General features: G+C 43.1%; 1 protein-coding gene across 1 annotated transcript in view; it reads right to left on the reverse strand.

Moving 5' to 3' along the window:
• Positions 1 to 15,559, reverse strand: part of ADAM12 (ADAM metallopeptidase domain 12) — a 397,973-nt gene that overhangs the window by 272,640 nt on the left and 109,774 nt on the right. Inside the window, exon 3 of the mRNA XM_082637797.1 lies at positions 3,923 to 3,996. Coding sequence (XP_082493923.1) covers positions 3,923 to 3,996 — 74 coding nt within the window. The remainder of the gene's footprint in view (positions 1 to 3,922; positions 3,997 to 15,559) is intronic.

The raw sequence follows: 15,559 nt of genomic DNA on the forward strand, positions 1-15,559 counted from the left end.
AAAGCAGGTTTTTAATTAAAATAGATTTCTGGATATAGTCCATGGGTAGAGCTTTTTAGCCCTTGGAAAGTTGCTGGGGGCCTTTCTAACATCCACCATTAAAAAATTTTTTTTTTATTGAAGTATAGTTGCTATACAATCTTGTGTTAGTTTCAGGTGGACAGCAAAGTACGTCAGTTATACATATACATATATCCTCTCTCTCCAAGATCCTCATTTCTTTCTTTCTTTCTTTTTTTTTTTTTTTTTTTTTTGGCGGTACGCCGGCCTCTCACTGCTGTGGCCTCTCCCGTGGCGGAGCACAGGCTCTGGACGCGCAGGCTCAGTGGCCATGGCTCACGGGCCCCGCCGCTCCACGGCATGTGGGATCTTCCCGGACCGGGGCACGAACCCGTGTCCCCTGCATCGGCAGGCAGCCTCTCAACCAGTGCGCCACGAGGGAAGCCCCTCATTTCTTTTTATGAATAGTAAATACTTCAACGTTCTTCATTACAACCATTTTCAAGTTTTTAGAGCAGCTTTTTTTTCCTTCAAAATAAAAATTTTCTGGGCTTCCCTGGTGGCGCAGTGGTTGAGAGTCCGCCTGCCGACGCAGGGGACACGGGTTCGTGCCCTGGTCCGGGAAGATCCCACATGCCGCGGAGCGGCTGGGCCCGTGAGCCATGGCCGCTGAGCCTGCGCGTCCGGAGCCTGTGCTCCGCAACGGGAGAGGCCACAACAGTGAGAGGCCCGCGTACCACAAAATAAATAAATAAATAAATAAATAAATAAAAATTTTCCTTATTTTAACAGTAATATTTTCTTGTTGTAAAGCATTAATAAAGAAAGTAAATGTTGTCCAAATCTTTCTAGCATACATGTACATGAGTATAATTTTAAGATAAAAACTGAATGCCATGTAAACTACTATCCAACATGCCCTTCACACTGGTCATATTATCAATGCTATTTACAGTAATAAAAATCTCCATCATCATCTTTAGATGTACTACTGTGTAGTATTATTTCATAGCTGAGTCGTAACTTATTTAATCGATCTCCTATTGACGTATTTTAGGTAAAACTTTCTGCAATGAACCTCCTTGAACACAGGGCTGATTCGCCCCCTAGGCTCTGAAGCAGGGTACCGACCAGGTGACCTTCAGACTGGTCGGGCTCTCTGTTCTGTTGGTTGTTAAATATTTACATTTATCCTGCTTCCTTGTACATCTATCTTTGGGTTCTTATAGCTTCATTTGGATAAATTCTCCAATTGGATCTACTGGGCCAAAGGCTATGCAAATTAAAAATTCTATTTTAATTTTTAATTTTGGATGGGTTGATTACCTTTTGTGCCTGACAAACAACCAGTAGCATACAAGCATTTCATTCTACCTATAAAGTTGCAGAATTTTTTGGTATTCATCCTTTCAAAAGTGAAGTGCTTATGGAACAGACATGTCACCGTCTTCAAAAATTTGTTATACTGAAGTAACTGGGAGAAATGGATTGGAAGTGGATTATTAACATAGTCATATTACCATGCTCTAATTTTGAAAATGTCATTTTTAACAGAATGAAATTTCCACAATGAGTATAAGTAGGATAATTTTTAAAAAGCTATAAAATGTTATAGGAACACATTAAACCATCTCCACATACTTTTCTAAAACATGCTTTGCCAGTGAAGTTGGGAAAAGAAATAAACCAAGAAGAGATAGTTTTAAGTTTACAACTTTTCTAATTTTGAGATTATTTTGTGAAAGGCCCAGAATTGGAAGTGAGCAAATTAAGGTACCTTTTAAAATGATCTTTTATACAAATTAGCCACTGCCTAGTAGTCAGCATGCACTATACTACCCGCCTTAATGGAAGGTAAATCATTTTCAAAGGGAACCATGAATAAGACCATTAACCCACTTTACAGACTCAGAGAACCAGAGGGGCTCGAAGAAATGCATTTCTGTATGGAAAAGGATGTCATTATAAAGCTAAATGAAGAAGTAGGATATCCTATTACACACAGACTACAGTATCAACTAGGAAGACAAAAGAAGCAAAGCCTTTTCTACAAGGAAAAATAAATCTACATGAACATTCACCAAAATGCCAACCAACGTTGTGTTTGGTGGTAGGGGTACTTTTTGCGGGGGTGGGGACTCTTGATTTTTTTCCCTACAGTTTTCAATTTTCTGCATTGGGCACATATTCCTTTTAGAGTGAAAACAAATAACTTAAGGTTTTTATTAAGTCAATTTCCATTCCTCCACCTGCAGCCCTAATATCACGTAAAGGTCCAGGATCAGTCTCATTCATGCCATTTACCACATTCCTCCAACAGGCTAACAATAAGAACAGTCGCAATAAAGACACTTCCCAAATCCAGCTGCCAATCCTAAAACCCCCTCGAGGAAATGCATCACGACCAGAAGCCTGATTTTCTTTTGCTCTTTCAAGGGATACCAAGTTTCGTCCACTGAGATATTTTCAAAACCTCATACAAACAGCAGTGTACGAAAATGTAAATGTCCTATGATATTCTTACATGAAAAAAAAGAGCATGAAAAAATATACTTTGCTAAGAGAAACATATCAAAAGCAATATTCAGGTTTCCGTTCAGCCCCCTGATTATCCAAGATGTATTCCTGAACCTCTAGTTTAAGATCACCAAGTCACAAGAAAAGCTAAGAACACATTATTTACTGCTCATAAAAGCTTTTAATCCATCTAATGGTGAGGGAGAAACATGCAAGAAATGCAAAGAGGCAGGCTGCAGGCCCCCAAGAAGCAGGTCATGCTATTTTACATATACTCATTTAAAATATATATTTAATATATATTCATATGCATTTTAAAACCTATTTTTTAATAATTGCTGTTGGCCATAATGTCAGATACTGAAGGTGAGAATTGGCCATTCATGATCCCGTTCACCTGGTTTGCTCAGGACCCTCAAACCAAAGTAAGTATAAGTAAGTAAGCTGACTCGTTTACATAGAGATGTTGAGTCAGGTTTTTGTGACTCAGTATCTCTGGCAGAACTCATTTCAGTGAAGCTGTCTTATCTACACTGTCATTTCAGCAATAAATCAGCATTTCACTGATGGGTGAGAAACAGGGACCAGTAATTCTGGAAGACAGAAACTCCAATTTTGAATCAAGCATGACTTGGGAACTTATATCTTTAAATACAGATTGCTTATTAGGAGAGCTCGATTCTTTGCTGGTACTAATGAATTAGAATAGTAAGGGGTCCTTTAGGTCTGAGGAACCCATGGAGAGAGCCACAGTATAAAGGATGACAAGAATATGGGTTATTTTTACTTGTGCCTTGAACCAGGCACAGTTTTCTCCTGGGAAGGCATACAAAATATGTAATAACATCCATGTGCTACAGAAAAAAAATATATAATACCATTTTCTGAAAATATATATAATTTTGCAAAAAAAAGGGTCAAATTTTTAAGTAAAAAGATAAAATAAATACTTCATACCACTGGAGACAAGGTCTGAAAGATAAAATAAACTCTTGGTATTTCCCAAGGAAAAAAGAGCTTCTACCCATTTGAAGCTGTTTCTCCTTATATAACCCAGGAACTGCCAAAAGTCAACTAATTATGGAACACTGTTATTGGAACAGAACAGAGGATGCTTAAATTCTATCCCTGAAACATCAGGCTCTGAAAAAACAAGAAACATCAGAACTATGAGAAAAACCTGCTGAGCTAGAAAGTTCTCTTTTAGAGTGATAAAATAAAATTCTTTATTTTTCCATTGGATCATATTTTGAAGTTAATTCCAGCCTCACATCCAAATTTGGATTATGAATCTACACATTTAGTTCTGTGTCTCTAAATGCCAACATCAATTACACAGCACTCTCCAGTCCCCATGTTGTAACTTTCTCCTATCGTGTCATAAAAAGGAATTAACTCGACTTACTTGTTTCTTTCCAGATTTACAACCAGTTCTTTGCTTTCCAGTTGTATTCGAAAATTCAAGACTCCTGGATGATTCTGAAAGATAAATGAGAGAAGTCAGTTGAAGATCATTTCCCTTCAGTATCTGAATATGCTCTGTAGGCATAGTCAAGGGAGGGAGAGAAAAATACATTTTCTTCCCGGGACCATTCTGAGATCCTGAGTAGAGGAGATCAAAACAAGCAGGATGAGAGTCTGGAAAACGCATCACCCTCCCAGATGGTACTGACACACCTGCATTCCTGGCCTCTGCACTCCTTTCCTTGGGCCATGTACCCTTGGGATCCTTCTTGACTCAACTTCCATCTCCCATAATCGACTCCTTCCTTGGTTTTGCTGTTTCTAGAGAAGGCACTTTCATTTCCCCAACTGCTCATGTCAGAAATTTGAAGTCCTTCTCCCTCAACAACTCCATCTGATCCATGAAGAGGTCTTATTGAGTCGCCCTCCAAAACACAGCTCCTGTTGTCTGGGTCTGACATCTCTCCACCTTGCTCTGGATCAAGCCACAATCATCTCTCATGGGGATGCTGCAAAACCCTTCTACCCCGGTCCCTCCACATCGACCTGTGCTTTCCTCCCATTCATCCCCCAATGGCAATGGGAGGATATTTTATTTTATTTTATTTTATTTATTTATTTATTTATTTTTGCGGTACGCGGGCCTCTCACTCTTGTGGCCTCTTCCGTTGCGGAGCACAGGCTCCTGACGCGCAGGAGCAGCGGCCATGGCTCACGGGCTTAGCTGCTCCGCAGCATGTGGGATCTTCCCGGACCGGGGCACGAACCCTTGTCCCCGGCACAGGCAGGCGGACTCTCAACCACTGCGCCACCAGGGAAGCCCTATGGGAGGATATTTTAAAAACTCAACCTCATCCACCTACCCCTGGTCATGACAAGCCTGCACTGATGTTCCATTGCACTGATGATAATATGCCAACTCTTTTTAAAAAAATATTTATTGAAGTATAGTTGAAGTACAATATTATATAAGTTACAGGTATACAGTACAGTGATTCACAATTTTTAAAGGTTATACTCCATTTGTAGTTATTATAAAACATTGGCTATATTCCCTATGTTGTACAATATATCCTCATAGCTTATTTTATACCTAATAGTTTGTACCTCTTAATCCCCTACACCTATGTTGCCCCTCCCCACCTCCCTCTCCCCACTGGTAACCATTAGTTTGTTCTCTGTATCTGTGAGTCTGCTCTCTTTTTTGTTATATTCACTATTTTGTTGTATTTTTTAGATTCCACAAATAAGTGATATCATACAGTATTTGTCTTTCTCTGTCTGACTTATTTCACTTGGCATTATGCCCTTCAAATCCATCCCTGTTGCTGCAAATAACAAAATTTTCATTATTTTTTATGGCTGAGTAGTATTCCATTGTGTGTATACACACACACACACCCATACGTACATATGTGCATGTGTGTATATATATATGTATATATATACACACATATATACATATCTCACATCTTCTTTTGGCATTCATCTACTGATGGACACTTAGGTTGCTTCCATATCTTGGCTTTGTAAATAATGCTGCTGTGCTATGCTATGAACACTGGGGTGCATCTCTCTTTTTGAATTCATGTTTTTGTTTTTTCTGGATATATAACAAGGAATGGAATTGCAGGATTATAGGGTAGTTCTATTTTTAGAGTTTTTTGAGAAAACTCCATACTGTTCTCCCCAGTGAATATGCCAACTCTTCAATGTGGGCTATAGCTCCTAAATGGCCTGACCTTCATGTCCCTCCATACCCACCTGCGTTGCTCTCCTCCTTGCTCACCCAGCTCTAAGCCACACTGACCTCACCCGCTCCTCAAACACACCAAGCTCCTTCATATCTCTGAGTCTTCGCACAGGCTGTTCCCTCTGCCTGGAATGCTTTCTCCCAACTCTGCTACTCGGTATCAGCTTAAATGTCGATGACCCAAAGAAGCCTTACCTCACTCCCCAGTCTAACGACATCCACCTCTCCCCAGGTAGTCTTTCTCCCAGTCTCCTGCCCTTTTCCTCCTTGTAAGGAAGAACTCCCTTCCTGCTCATTAAAATTCAGTATGTTGACTTGTGGGTCCACTTGTTTATTATACCCACGAAGGTGCCAGACAAATAATAGAAGCTCAATTAATATTTGGTGAAGGAGAGAATCAGTCAATGAACAGGGCAAACAACTCTACCAACCTCTTCTCCCTCTTGTTAGGCAGACGCCATCTTCCTCCTCTCCTCTGGGCCCCAGGAAACCCTAGTCTGTGTGTGCCCAGCTGTCAGTTGGGGGCAGGAACCTATATTCTTTGTTCTGCCCCAGAAATCCCAACAAGTTTCTTGCCCTGCCCTGGGAATGCAGCCACGTGGCAGTGTCCCTAAACCCACACCCCTACCCCAGGTACTCTCCCACTTAAAACGGGGTGGTGGAACACGCCACACTCTCTCTTGCTGAGCCCAAGTCAATGATTCAGAGTCCTTACCCCAGTCAAAATTGATGTGCCATCCTAAAGTTATTCTATGAAGCTCTTCATTTGCTTCCCCTTTCCCTGGGCATCCTCAGTGATTCTGGGGGTGGACAGTCAATTCCAACTCCCCCCAACGCCGCCACCAGCCAGCATGTTCAAATGGAGGTTTCACATTTCTCTCCAAAAGAACTTAAAATTTTTAATGTTTATTTTATTTTATTTTATTTTTTGCGGTACGCGGGTCTCTCACTGTTGTGGCCTCTCCCATTGCGGAGCACAGGCCCCGGACGCACAGGCTCAGCGGCCATGGCTCATGGGCCCAGCCACTCCACGGCATGTGGGATCCTCCCGGATCGGGGCACGAACCCGTGTCCCCTGCACTGGCAGGCAGACTCTCAAGCACTGCGCCACCAGGGAAGCCCTAATGTTTATTTTTAAAAATGAATGCTGTGTTTTCATTCTGATGATGTGGAAAGAGAGTTCACGCAGCCTGACCACGCCCGCCCTGACCCAGCTCACCATGGCTGCTGTGCTCAGGTCGGGGCCGGGCAGGACAGCTTGACTATCTAGGCTGATGTGAGAAGGGCAGAGGAGGGTTTAATTCACAAATGATGCAGCCAAGCTAAGCAAGGGCCAAATGCCATCACAGCCCAGTGCGGAAATAAAGGTTCCTTAGCAGCTTATAAAGTGCACATTGGAGGAGAGACGGGTCAGGACGAAACTGGCAGCACAAAGTCCAGGTCACCTGCACCTCCCGGGTAGCCTTGCCCTGGTGCTGCAAGTGGCGTGTCAGCCTTGTTCAAACATCATCACCTGCATTAAATCAGTGCTGCCGACTTCAGTGTATTGGTTTTGTTTGCCTTTGCTTTGCAAGATGGTTTGGTCTTATGCTTGAATAAGAGATAGAAGAGTACGTTTATACGTAGTTCTCTAACAGTCCATATTTGAAAGACACTATTATAGCTCCAGAGCACAAGGGACTTTTTTCACAACACAGCATTTCAACTCTACTGTGAATTAACAAACCACACGCTACTATGTTTTAAGAGAAAAGTGGATTGTAAGTTCCAACAGCCAACCTTAAAATAATGAGTTAAGAGGAAACAAAATTGAAACAAAACCTGCAACAACATGAGTTGTTGGGTCACATGAGTTTTGGGAAAATGTCACAAGTTGCATTAACTAATGCCATATAACTGGGGTAGAGTCACATAGCGTGAAACACTACTCACTTTATTTTTAGGTCAGCCCTTGGAATGGCTCTCTGTAGTTTCCCATGTCTAATACATATGGCTATTGAAATTTAAATTAATTAAAATAAAATAAAGATTAAAAATCAGTTCATCAGTTTCAGTGGACACATTTCAAGGCTCTAAAGCAACACGTAGTTAGTAGGTACCTCTGCTAGACAGCCCAGACATGGAACATTTCCATCTTCACAGCAAGTTCACAGAAATTTCCATCTTCATTGGACATGCCTGAGTCAGTAATAAAGACCGAAAACTGGCATCATCCAATAGCTGCCCAGAACTAGACTATTTTTAATATTGGTGCCTTCAGGGGATAGAATTAAGTGCAAACCCAAACTGGATTTTTAAAAAATGTCCTTTAAGAGAGCTCTTCTCAATTTTAATTGACGGGTGATATTATTTTTTAAGTGGTTACTTAAGCTTGAGAGTTAAACTGTTGTATTTCCATATACATAAGATGCTTAAGTATATTTTCTGAGTTTAAACATATCTTGTTTTTTATGGATTCATTCTAGCAAATGACTATACAAACATCAGTGATCTAGTGAAAACCACAATTTTACTTGTTATATTTTTGATAATGTCTGGTGTTTGTAACAATTGTACAGGTTTCTGAGTGTTTGCTGAACTTTTAAATTCAATATCACTATTCCTAAACACACATCACTTCTTTTGATTTTAATATAGCGTACAAAAGTGTTTCTCAGCCCTGGATTTGCTTTTGAGTCCGTTTACCTAAATTTACCTATATTTTCTGACACTTGAATTTAATTACAAACACATATAAGAATGTTCTCTCCAGGGCCTGCAATTTTTTTTTTTTTTTTTTTTTTGGTATGCGGGCCTCTCACTGTTGTGGCCTCTCCCGTTGCGGAGCACAGGCTCCGGACGCGCAGGCTCAGCGGCCATGGCTCACGGGCCCAGCTGCTCCACGGCATGCGGGATCCTCCCGGACCGGGGCACGAACCCGCGTCCCCTGCATCAGCAGGCGGACTCTCAACCTCTGCGCCACCAGGGAAGCCCCCAGGGTCTGCAATTTGTACTCATTAATTATATCTTAGAAAAACAAGATTATTAATTATGCTTACAAAATATTAGAACTAAAATACATCTCAGTGTTCTGTCAAGATGTGTCCAAAGAGCATATGTATGAATATGTCTGTTTATTTGTATGTGTTTTATGTATATGTGTGAAAAGTTACTTTAATTACAAATTGTGTTAGACTAAGATATGGACACACACATCACTATTTTCTTTTGTTTTTTTCTTACACATCACTATTTTAAAGATAAATCCTGGCAATTATATTTGTGAATAAAAATGAAATATTTGCAGCACGTTTTTTCCCCATGAAAAATTCAGCTGGCTTGAACATGAACATTGGTACTAATTCTACATAAAGTCCCTACGGGAGCTGTTAGAACGTTCTAATGTTAACATATTTCAAATGAATACATTTTCCCCCAGGGTGGTAGAAAGAGCTTTATCTGTAAATTTTACTTGAGATCTGAATGGTATAGAAGAAATCAATGGAGAAGGAGAACAGAGAGCTATTTTAACTCAAAACCACTCATTGCATTAGATTTCTTAGTTTAAAAGCATGTATTCATTCCATTTTCTTTTGATTTTTAGACACTGGAGATGATGAACTAGTGTTGGTTAAATACAGCCTTCCTTTTTAAAAATGAGACGTTGATTGCCCTAATGAAACCGTGTCCTTTATTGAATGCTTAAAGAACTGCATTTGCTGAATAAGTCAATTAAATGCTTATCAATAGGCTAGAAATGTCATTATAATTCTAGTTTTCCAATTGGCAAAAGTATATCCAAAAGAGTATATAAAATGTGTAAGTACAAGTTAAAAAACAAGAATAAAATAATCATCAGGGTACCTACCACCCGGCTGAAAAGTCAAAATATTACCAGAATCTTAGAAACCCCCTGTATTCATTTGCTAAGGCGGTCATAAGAAAATATCTCAGACTGGGTAGCTTAACTATCAGAAATTTATTTCCTCACAGTTCTGGAAGTTAGAAGTCCCTGATCAGGGCAGGTTTAGTTTCTTCTGAGGCCTCACTCCTTGTAAGTTCCTCGTGGAAATGAGTGTGGGCAGGCTCCCCCAAATGGTTTGCCCAGGGAGGTCTGCCAAGTAAGGCTCTGGCCAGACACCACTGCCCATCACTCGGACCCTCAGCTGCTCTGTGCTCTTTCTAAAGTTTCCCACAATGTACTTGCCCAGCACATCCCACTTAACTGGAAATATAAACACTTTTTTTTTTACATCTTTATTGCAGTATAATTGCTTTACAATGGTGTGTTAGTTTCTGCTTTATAACAAAGTCAATCAGTTATACATATACATATGTTCCCATATCTCTTCCCTCTTGCGTCTCCCTCCCTCCCACCCTCCCTATCCCACCCCTCTAGGTGGTCACAAAGCACCGAGCTGATCTCCCCGTGCTATGCAGCTGCTTCCCACTAGTTATCTATTTTACATTTGGTAGTGTATATATGTCCATGCCACTCTCTCGCTTTGTCACAGCTTACCCTTCCCCCTCCCCATATCCTCAAGTCCATTCTCTAGTAGGTCTGTGTCTTTATTCCTGTCTTACCCCTAGGTTCTTCATGACATTTTTTTTTTCTTAAATTCCATATGTATGTTAGCATACGGTATTTGTCTTTCTCCTTCTGACTTACTTCACTCTGTATGACAGACTCTAGGTCCATCCACCTCATTACAAATAGCTCAATTTCGTTTCTTTTTATGGCTGAGTAATATTCCATTGTATATATGTGCCACATCTTCTTTATCCATTCATCCGATGATGAACACATTTTTAAAAAGTGATATTTTGATTAGCTACAGTTTTTTTTTCTTTTCAGTATTATCCATTGGGCTGCCTTTATTATTTATTTATTTATTGTTAATAACATTTTTAGTCACAATAACCTCTTAAGTGATATCCTATAACAATGTAAATTATTTTCTCTGCTATCTGTTACTTACGAGCACTATTATAACAACAATAAAGGAATCTTAAAAGTGATCTTATTTCCCATTTTACTCCAAAATGTTGGGCTGTCATTCTTTAATCTGTGTAAATGGGAGCTCACCCAAAATTGAATTTAAATTATTTCACCCATATATCCCAAGTCAATAAATGTAACTTTTCATGGATGCAGGGATGCTTATGATTTGTTTTTGCCTCTGATGGATGGAATGATACACAATATCGTCTCTTTGGTGTTTCTATGTCCTTAAAGAATAGCCATTCTCAATGACTTAGAAAAATCTGAACCTGACCATGAAGTTGAAATAAGGTGGCAGTGAGCCTGCAGAAGGAAGAGGCCTGCATTAAAAAATCAGATGTGGGGTCAACAGCCAAGTCCACTCCCATCACCACTTCTGGGTTATCCTTTCAAAGACAATGGTCAGTTCTGAGCCAAAGTCGTTAGTCTCAACCACCAATACTAGAAACTCAGAGGGACCTAATTTTTCAAGCAGAACAACAATATTAAAATACTGCATTCAAGGGACTCCGAAATAACTGGATCCCTCTCCGGCACTAAATAAATGCTTCAGGCTGCTGCCCTGGCACTCATGGGGCACGAGAGAGTCATTTATGGCTATGAATATTTAGAGGCAATCTTGATTACCACTTTAATATCAGTGCAGCAGTTCCATAGCCGGGAAGATATGGGCCCTGTGGAACTGAGAGAGGACAAAATTGAATTAGCTGGAGAATAACACAGTAAAGGAACGAGGGCACTGCAGCACCACGATGGGCGTCTCTGGCTTGAGGGCTTTTAGTTGTTATGTAGATGACAATAATGTTTATTCATGAGTCCTTGATACTTTTCTCTGATGGAAAATTTACATCAGCAAACCACTTGTTAAAATGTGCAGCACGGCACACATTATCTTAAGGTAAAAAGTGCTTTTGAAGGATGTGGAATGCAGTTTGAAGTTGTTTGTGTGTTGCAGTGTTAGGTTCTTTTTCTCACGGATTCTTCTTACTGTATTTCTCTGCGTGATGGGTTTACCGATTTCTAGCCCACGTCTCCCTTCCCACCAAAGAAAGGCACGACCTCGCCACCTGTGGCCTGTGTGATGCTCTGAATTCAAGCTCTTTACGCTGTTGCTACTGGCGGGATTTCTCATGCTTAAATGTGCAACAAACATTTTAGATTTCCAGTTTTGACTACTGTCGCTCCAGCCAGGTCAGCTTAAAGCCTCATTAATTCACTGAAATATTGCCATTCTGCCCCCATGCATCTGTACGCTACAGGATTACCGTTCCTCATGCTCTGTGTCCATCTGAGGACAACGGTCATCTGTCCCCTCCCAGAGCTCACTGCTGGGTTGTAAGAGGAGACCAACAACATGACTTAACGGAAAGCAATCTAGAAGCACGACGGTGCAGGTTTCTCAAACTTAACCCATCTAAATTTCAACGCTTATGTTACCGCCCCTCCCCAATCCAATGCAAAGGGGAACTCGGGGCAACTTCACAGCAGCTCCCCCAGAACTCCCCAGCTTAGTTAACAATGCACCTTCTTAAACCCCTTCAGCCATGTTGTCTTCACACCACCTAAGCTCCTGGCACACGGCTGAACTGGTCAGGCTGCAGCTGGCTTCTGGGCCTCTGCACCAGCTGAGCCTTTGCTGGAGGGCCCTCCTGGGCTCTCGAGGGGCCTCACCTCCAGGTCTCAGCCTGGACGTCACCCCCCCCCACCAAGAAAGCCCCCCATCCCAGCGGGCTCTTTGCCCCACACACCGCCTCTCTCTCTTTCTAGCCATCTCATTTGTGATCATGTATTGGTGTGTTTATTTTTCTTGTTAATTGTCTATCTCCCCTTTTCAGAAATAGAAACTTTGTAGGAAAAGGGAATTTTTCTGCCTTGTTCCACATCCTATTCCCAACACTCAGAATGGGGCCACCTAGAAACTTCTGTGGGATGACAGAAGACAGGCGCGGCGGTAGCAGGAGATGAAGGCATACTGATTCAGGGGGCAGCGGAGGCATAAGTGTCACCTCAAGAGGCATGAAGAGCCGTCTGGGCTCTCCTCCCGGGTCACTGCTGACCCACGCGCAAGGCCGAAGTCCATCCATCTGAGCCCCGCCTCACTCTCAGAGGCTGACGGCCCACAGATGCAAGCAGCTGCACAGAGGATCCCTTGGTAGTGAGTGAGGAACTGGGCCTTCGAAGGTGCCTTGGGTTCTGTTCCTCTGCGGAGAGGAAGAGGGGCTTGCTGGGAGCTGGACCACCTATACTCGGGGCGGCCGAGAAGGCCAGTGAGTGCGAGCTCCCAGCCTGGCTCCTGGCCCCTCCGAGGACGCCCGCTCGTCCCGCTTGGTTTCTTTGGACCTCAGTGATGGAAAGCCCAGACCAGAGCAGAGGGGCAGAGAGCGCGCTGTAAGAGGAGGAGGGGATGAATCAGCGGAAATCAAGGTCAAACACAAGGTGGTGGCTATGGGGGCTTCAGAGCTAGAAATCAGAGCCATGCCGGGAAGGGGGTGAGCAGATCAGGGTAGGAGGGGCTTGAGGACGTCCTATTCTGCCACTTAATGGTTCTTAACTGCCCTGGGCTTGGGGGCTGAACCCTGGACACCGTGTGGTGACGTGGTGGCCTAGGAGCTGAAACGTGTGGTGAGACTGTGTTGCTGAAATGGGCCCCTGACATCAGATCCCAGCAGGCTGTGCACCGGTCCTCAGACCTCTCTGCCCTCCCATCCGCTCTGCCTTCAGACGTCTCCATTAGCAGGAAGGAGAGACAAACTCGAGCTCCACCTGGCCGCCTGCTCATGGCTCAGGAACATCAGGACGCCCAGGGCAGGAGGCCAGTGGCTCAGATGGACTTCCCCGTCGGCCATGCTCCCCACCACTCAGAAGACCGTCCGCAGCCCTAGTGCCATGGGCCCGTCATCCCGCCCACACGAGGTACCGGCCCCTCTGGAATATTCAGTATTGGTGAGGTGGCATCATCGACAACAGGGCTGGTGATGAGGGCCACTGCCACGAGAAGAAGGCCTGAGCCGAGTGCCAGGGCCCAGGGTCACTTCAGCTCTTCAAGCTACCTCCAACAGCTACGAAGGAGGTCACTGAGCCCCTGTGTGATGGCTAGGGACATCTGAAGTTGGATATTTAGGAAGCAAATAGGTAACAATCCCTCCTCCTTTGAATGCAAAGGAACACTAATCTCACCTAAGAAAGAACTATGTCATTGCATCTCGGAAACAGTGTTGTTCCATGTAGGAAGCTGAACCTGGGAAGGGGTCAGGCCAGAGATGTGTCCACAGACAGACTGGATGCTGCCCCTCAGACGGAGGGACTACTGGTCGGTCATTTCACTCTGCTGGGCCTCGGCTTCCTCACCAGGAGACCGGGGACAACAATACTGTCTATCAGTGTGGTCGGCAGATTAATGGGGCCCCAGAGATGTCCTAATCCTGGGAACCTGTGAATATGTTACCTTACCTGGAAAAAGGGACCTTGCATATGTGATAAAGGGGGACAGGGAGATATTATCCTCATTTATTCAGATGGGCCCAGTGTACTCCAGAGGATCCTTAAAAGCAGAGAGTGTTTCATTGCTGGGGTTGGAGAGATGCCACAGGAGAAGAACTTGACCACTTTGCTCACTTTGAAGATGGAGCAAGGGAGCCATACGCCAAGGAAGCAGTGGCCTTGAGAAGCTGGGAACGACCCTTAACCTTCAGCTGGCGAGAACACAGAGACCGTGGCCCGACAACCTCCAAGTTGGCGGACTTCTGCCAACATCTGAAATGAGCAGGGAATGGACCCTCCCCTGATGGCTGCCATCATAAAGGGCAGCTCTGGGAACACTTTGATGTTAACCTGGTGAGATGTGAAGCAGGAAGCCAAACCAGGCTGCCGGCCTTGTGACCTTCAGAACTGAGAGATCAAAAATGGGTATCGTTTCAAGCCACCTAAGTTGTGGTGGTTTGTTAGAGCAGCGATAGAAAACTGGACCATCAGGAAGGTTGCTGTGAGATTCAAATGGTAAAATGTCTGTTTGGAAACCATCCTGCATGATAAAATGGAAATGCATTTTTATTACATAAGTCCAATCACAAACGAAGCTGCTACTTCCCAGCATGACAGTGACAAAACACCATTTCACTTATTATTTATTGCTATTTACCCGAATTGCAACCCTTTTATGCTTTCTGTGTTTTGATCTAAATGGGCATAATAAATTACGTTTTTTAAAACGCTAACGAGTTTTCAAAAAGAAATATAATACGTTCATTAATTGGGGGCCTGTTTATAAGGCAGGCACCAGGCCAGTTCCTGGGGAGATGGCTCAAAGCAACTTATCTCCTCCCTTGTGTCAGTAGTAGGAAGCCCTTTGTCCTGTCACTTTAGCAGCAATATTTTAACTTCACCTTTACACCCCTTGCTTCACTAGCCTCTGACCCAAGCACACCTTTCAAATCTTTGGATCACACAATGCCTTACCTAACCAATTGATTCTTTTCTTAAAGAAGTAGAGATGAAGAATAAGTAATTAACGGATGACTAGATCTGTTCCCCAGCTTCCCCTTCAGTCATCTCATGGGCAAACTGCATGAACAGGACAGCATCTAAAGAAAGACCACAAGGAGTCAGCAAGTCTGCACACAGTGAAGGATGACAAAGACTCTGACCTCCTCTCTAAGCGATTAACTACGCCTAGCTTCCCCTCTTACCCTTAAAAGACTTTCATGGCCAAGCAGAATCTTTTGAGTTGGCTCTTGGACACGAGTCCTCATTCTCACCAGGTTGCCGGCCTCCTGAATAAAGCAGACTTTCCTTTTCCAACCAACACTTGCCTCTTGAGTATTGGCTTTCGAGCAGCAAGCAGCCAA

Source organism: Mesoplodon mirus (assembly GCF_964341445.2).
Source record: "Mesoplodon mirus genome assembly, chromosome: 2".
Lineage (NCBI taxonomy): Eukaryota > Metazoa > Chordata > Mammalia > Artiodactyla > Ziphiidae > Mesoplodon > Mesoplodon mirus.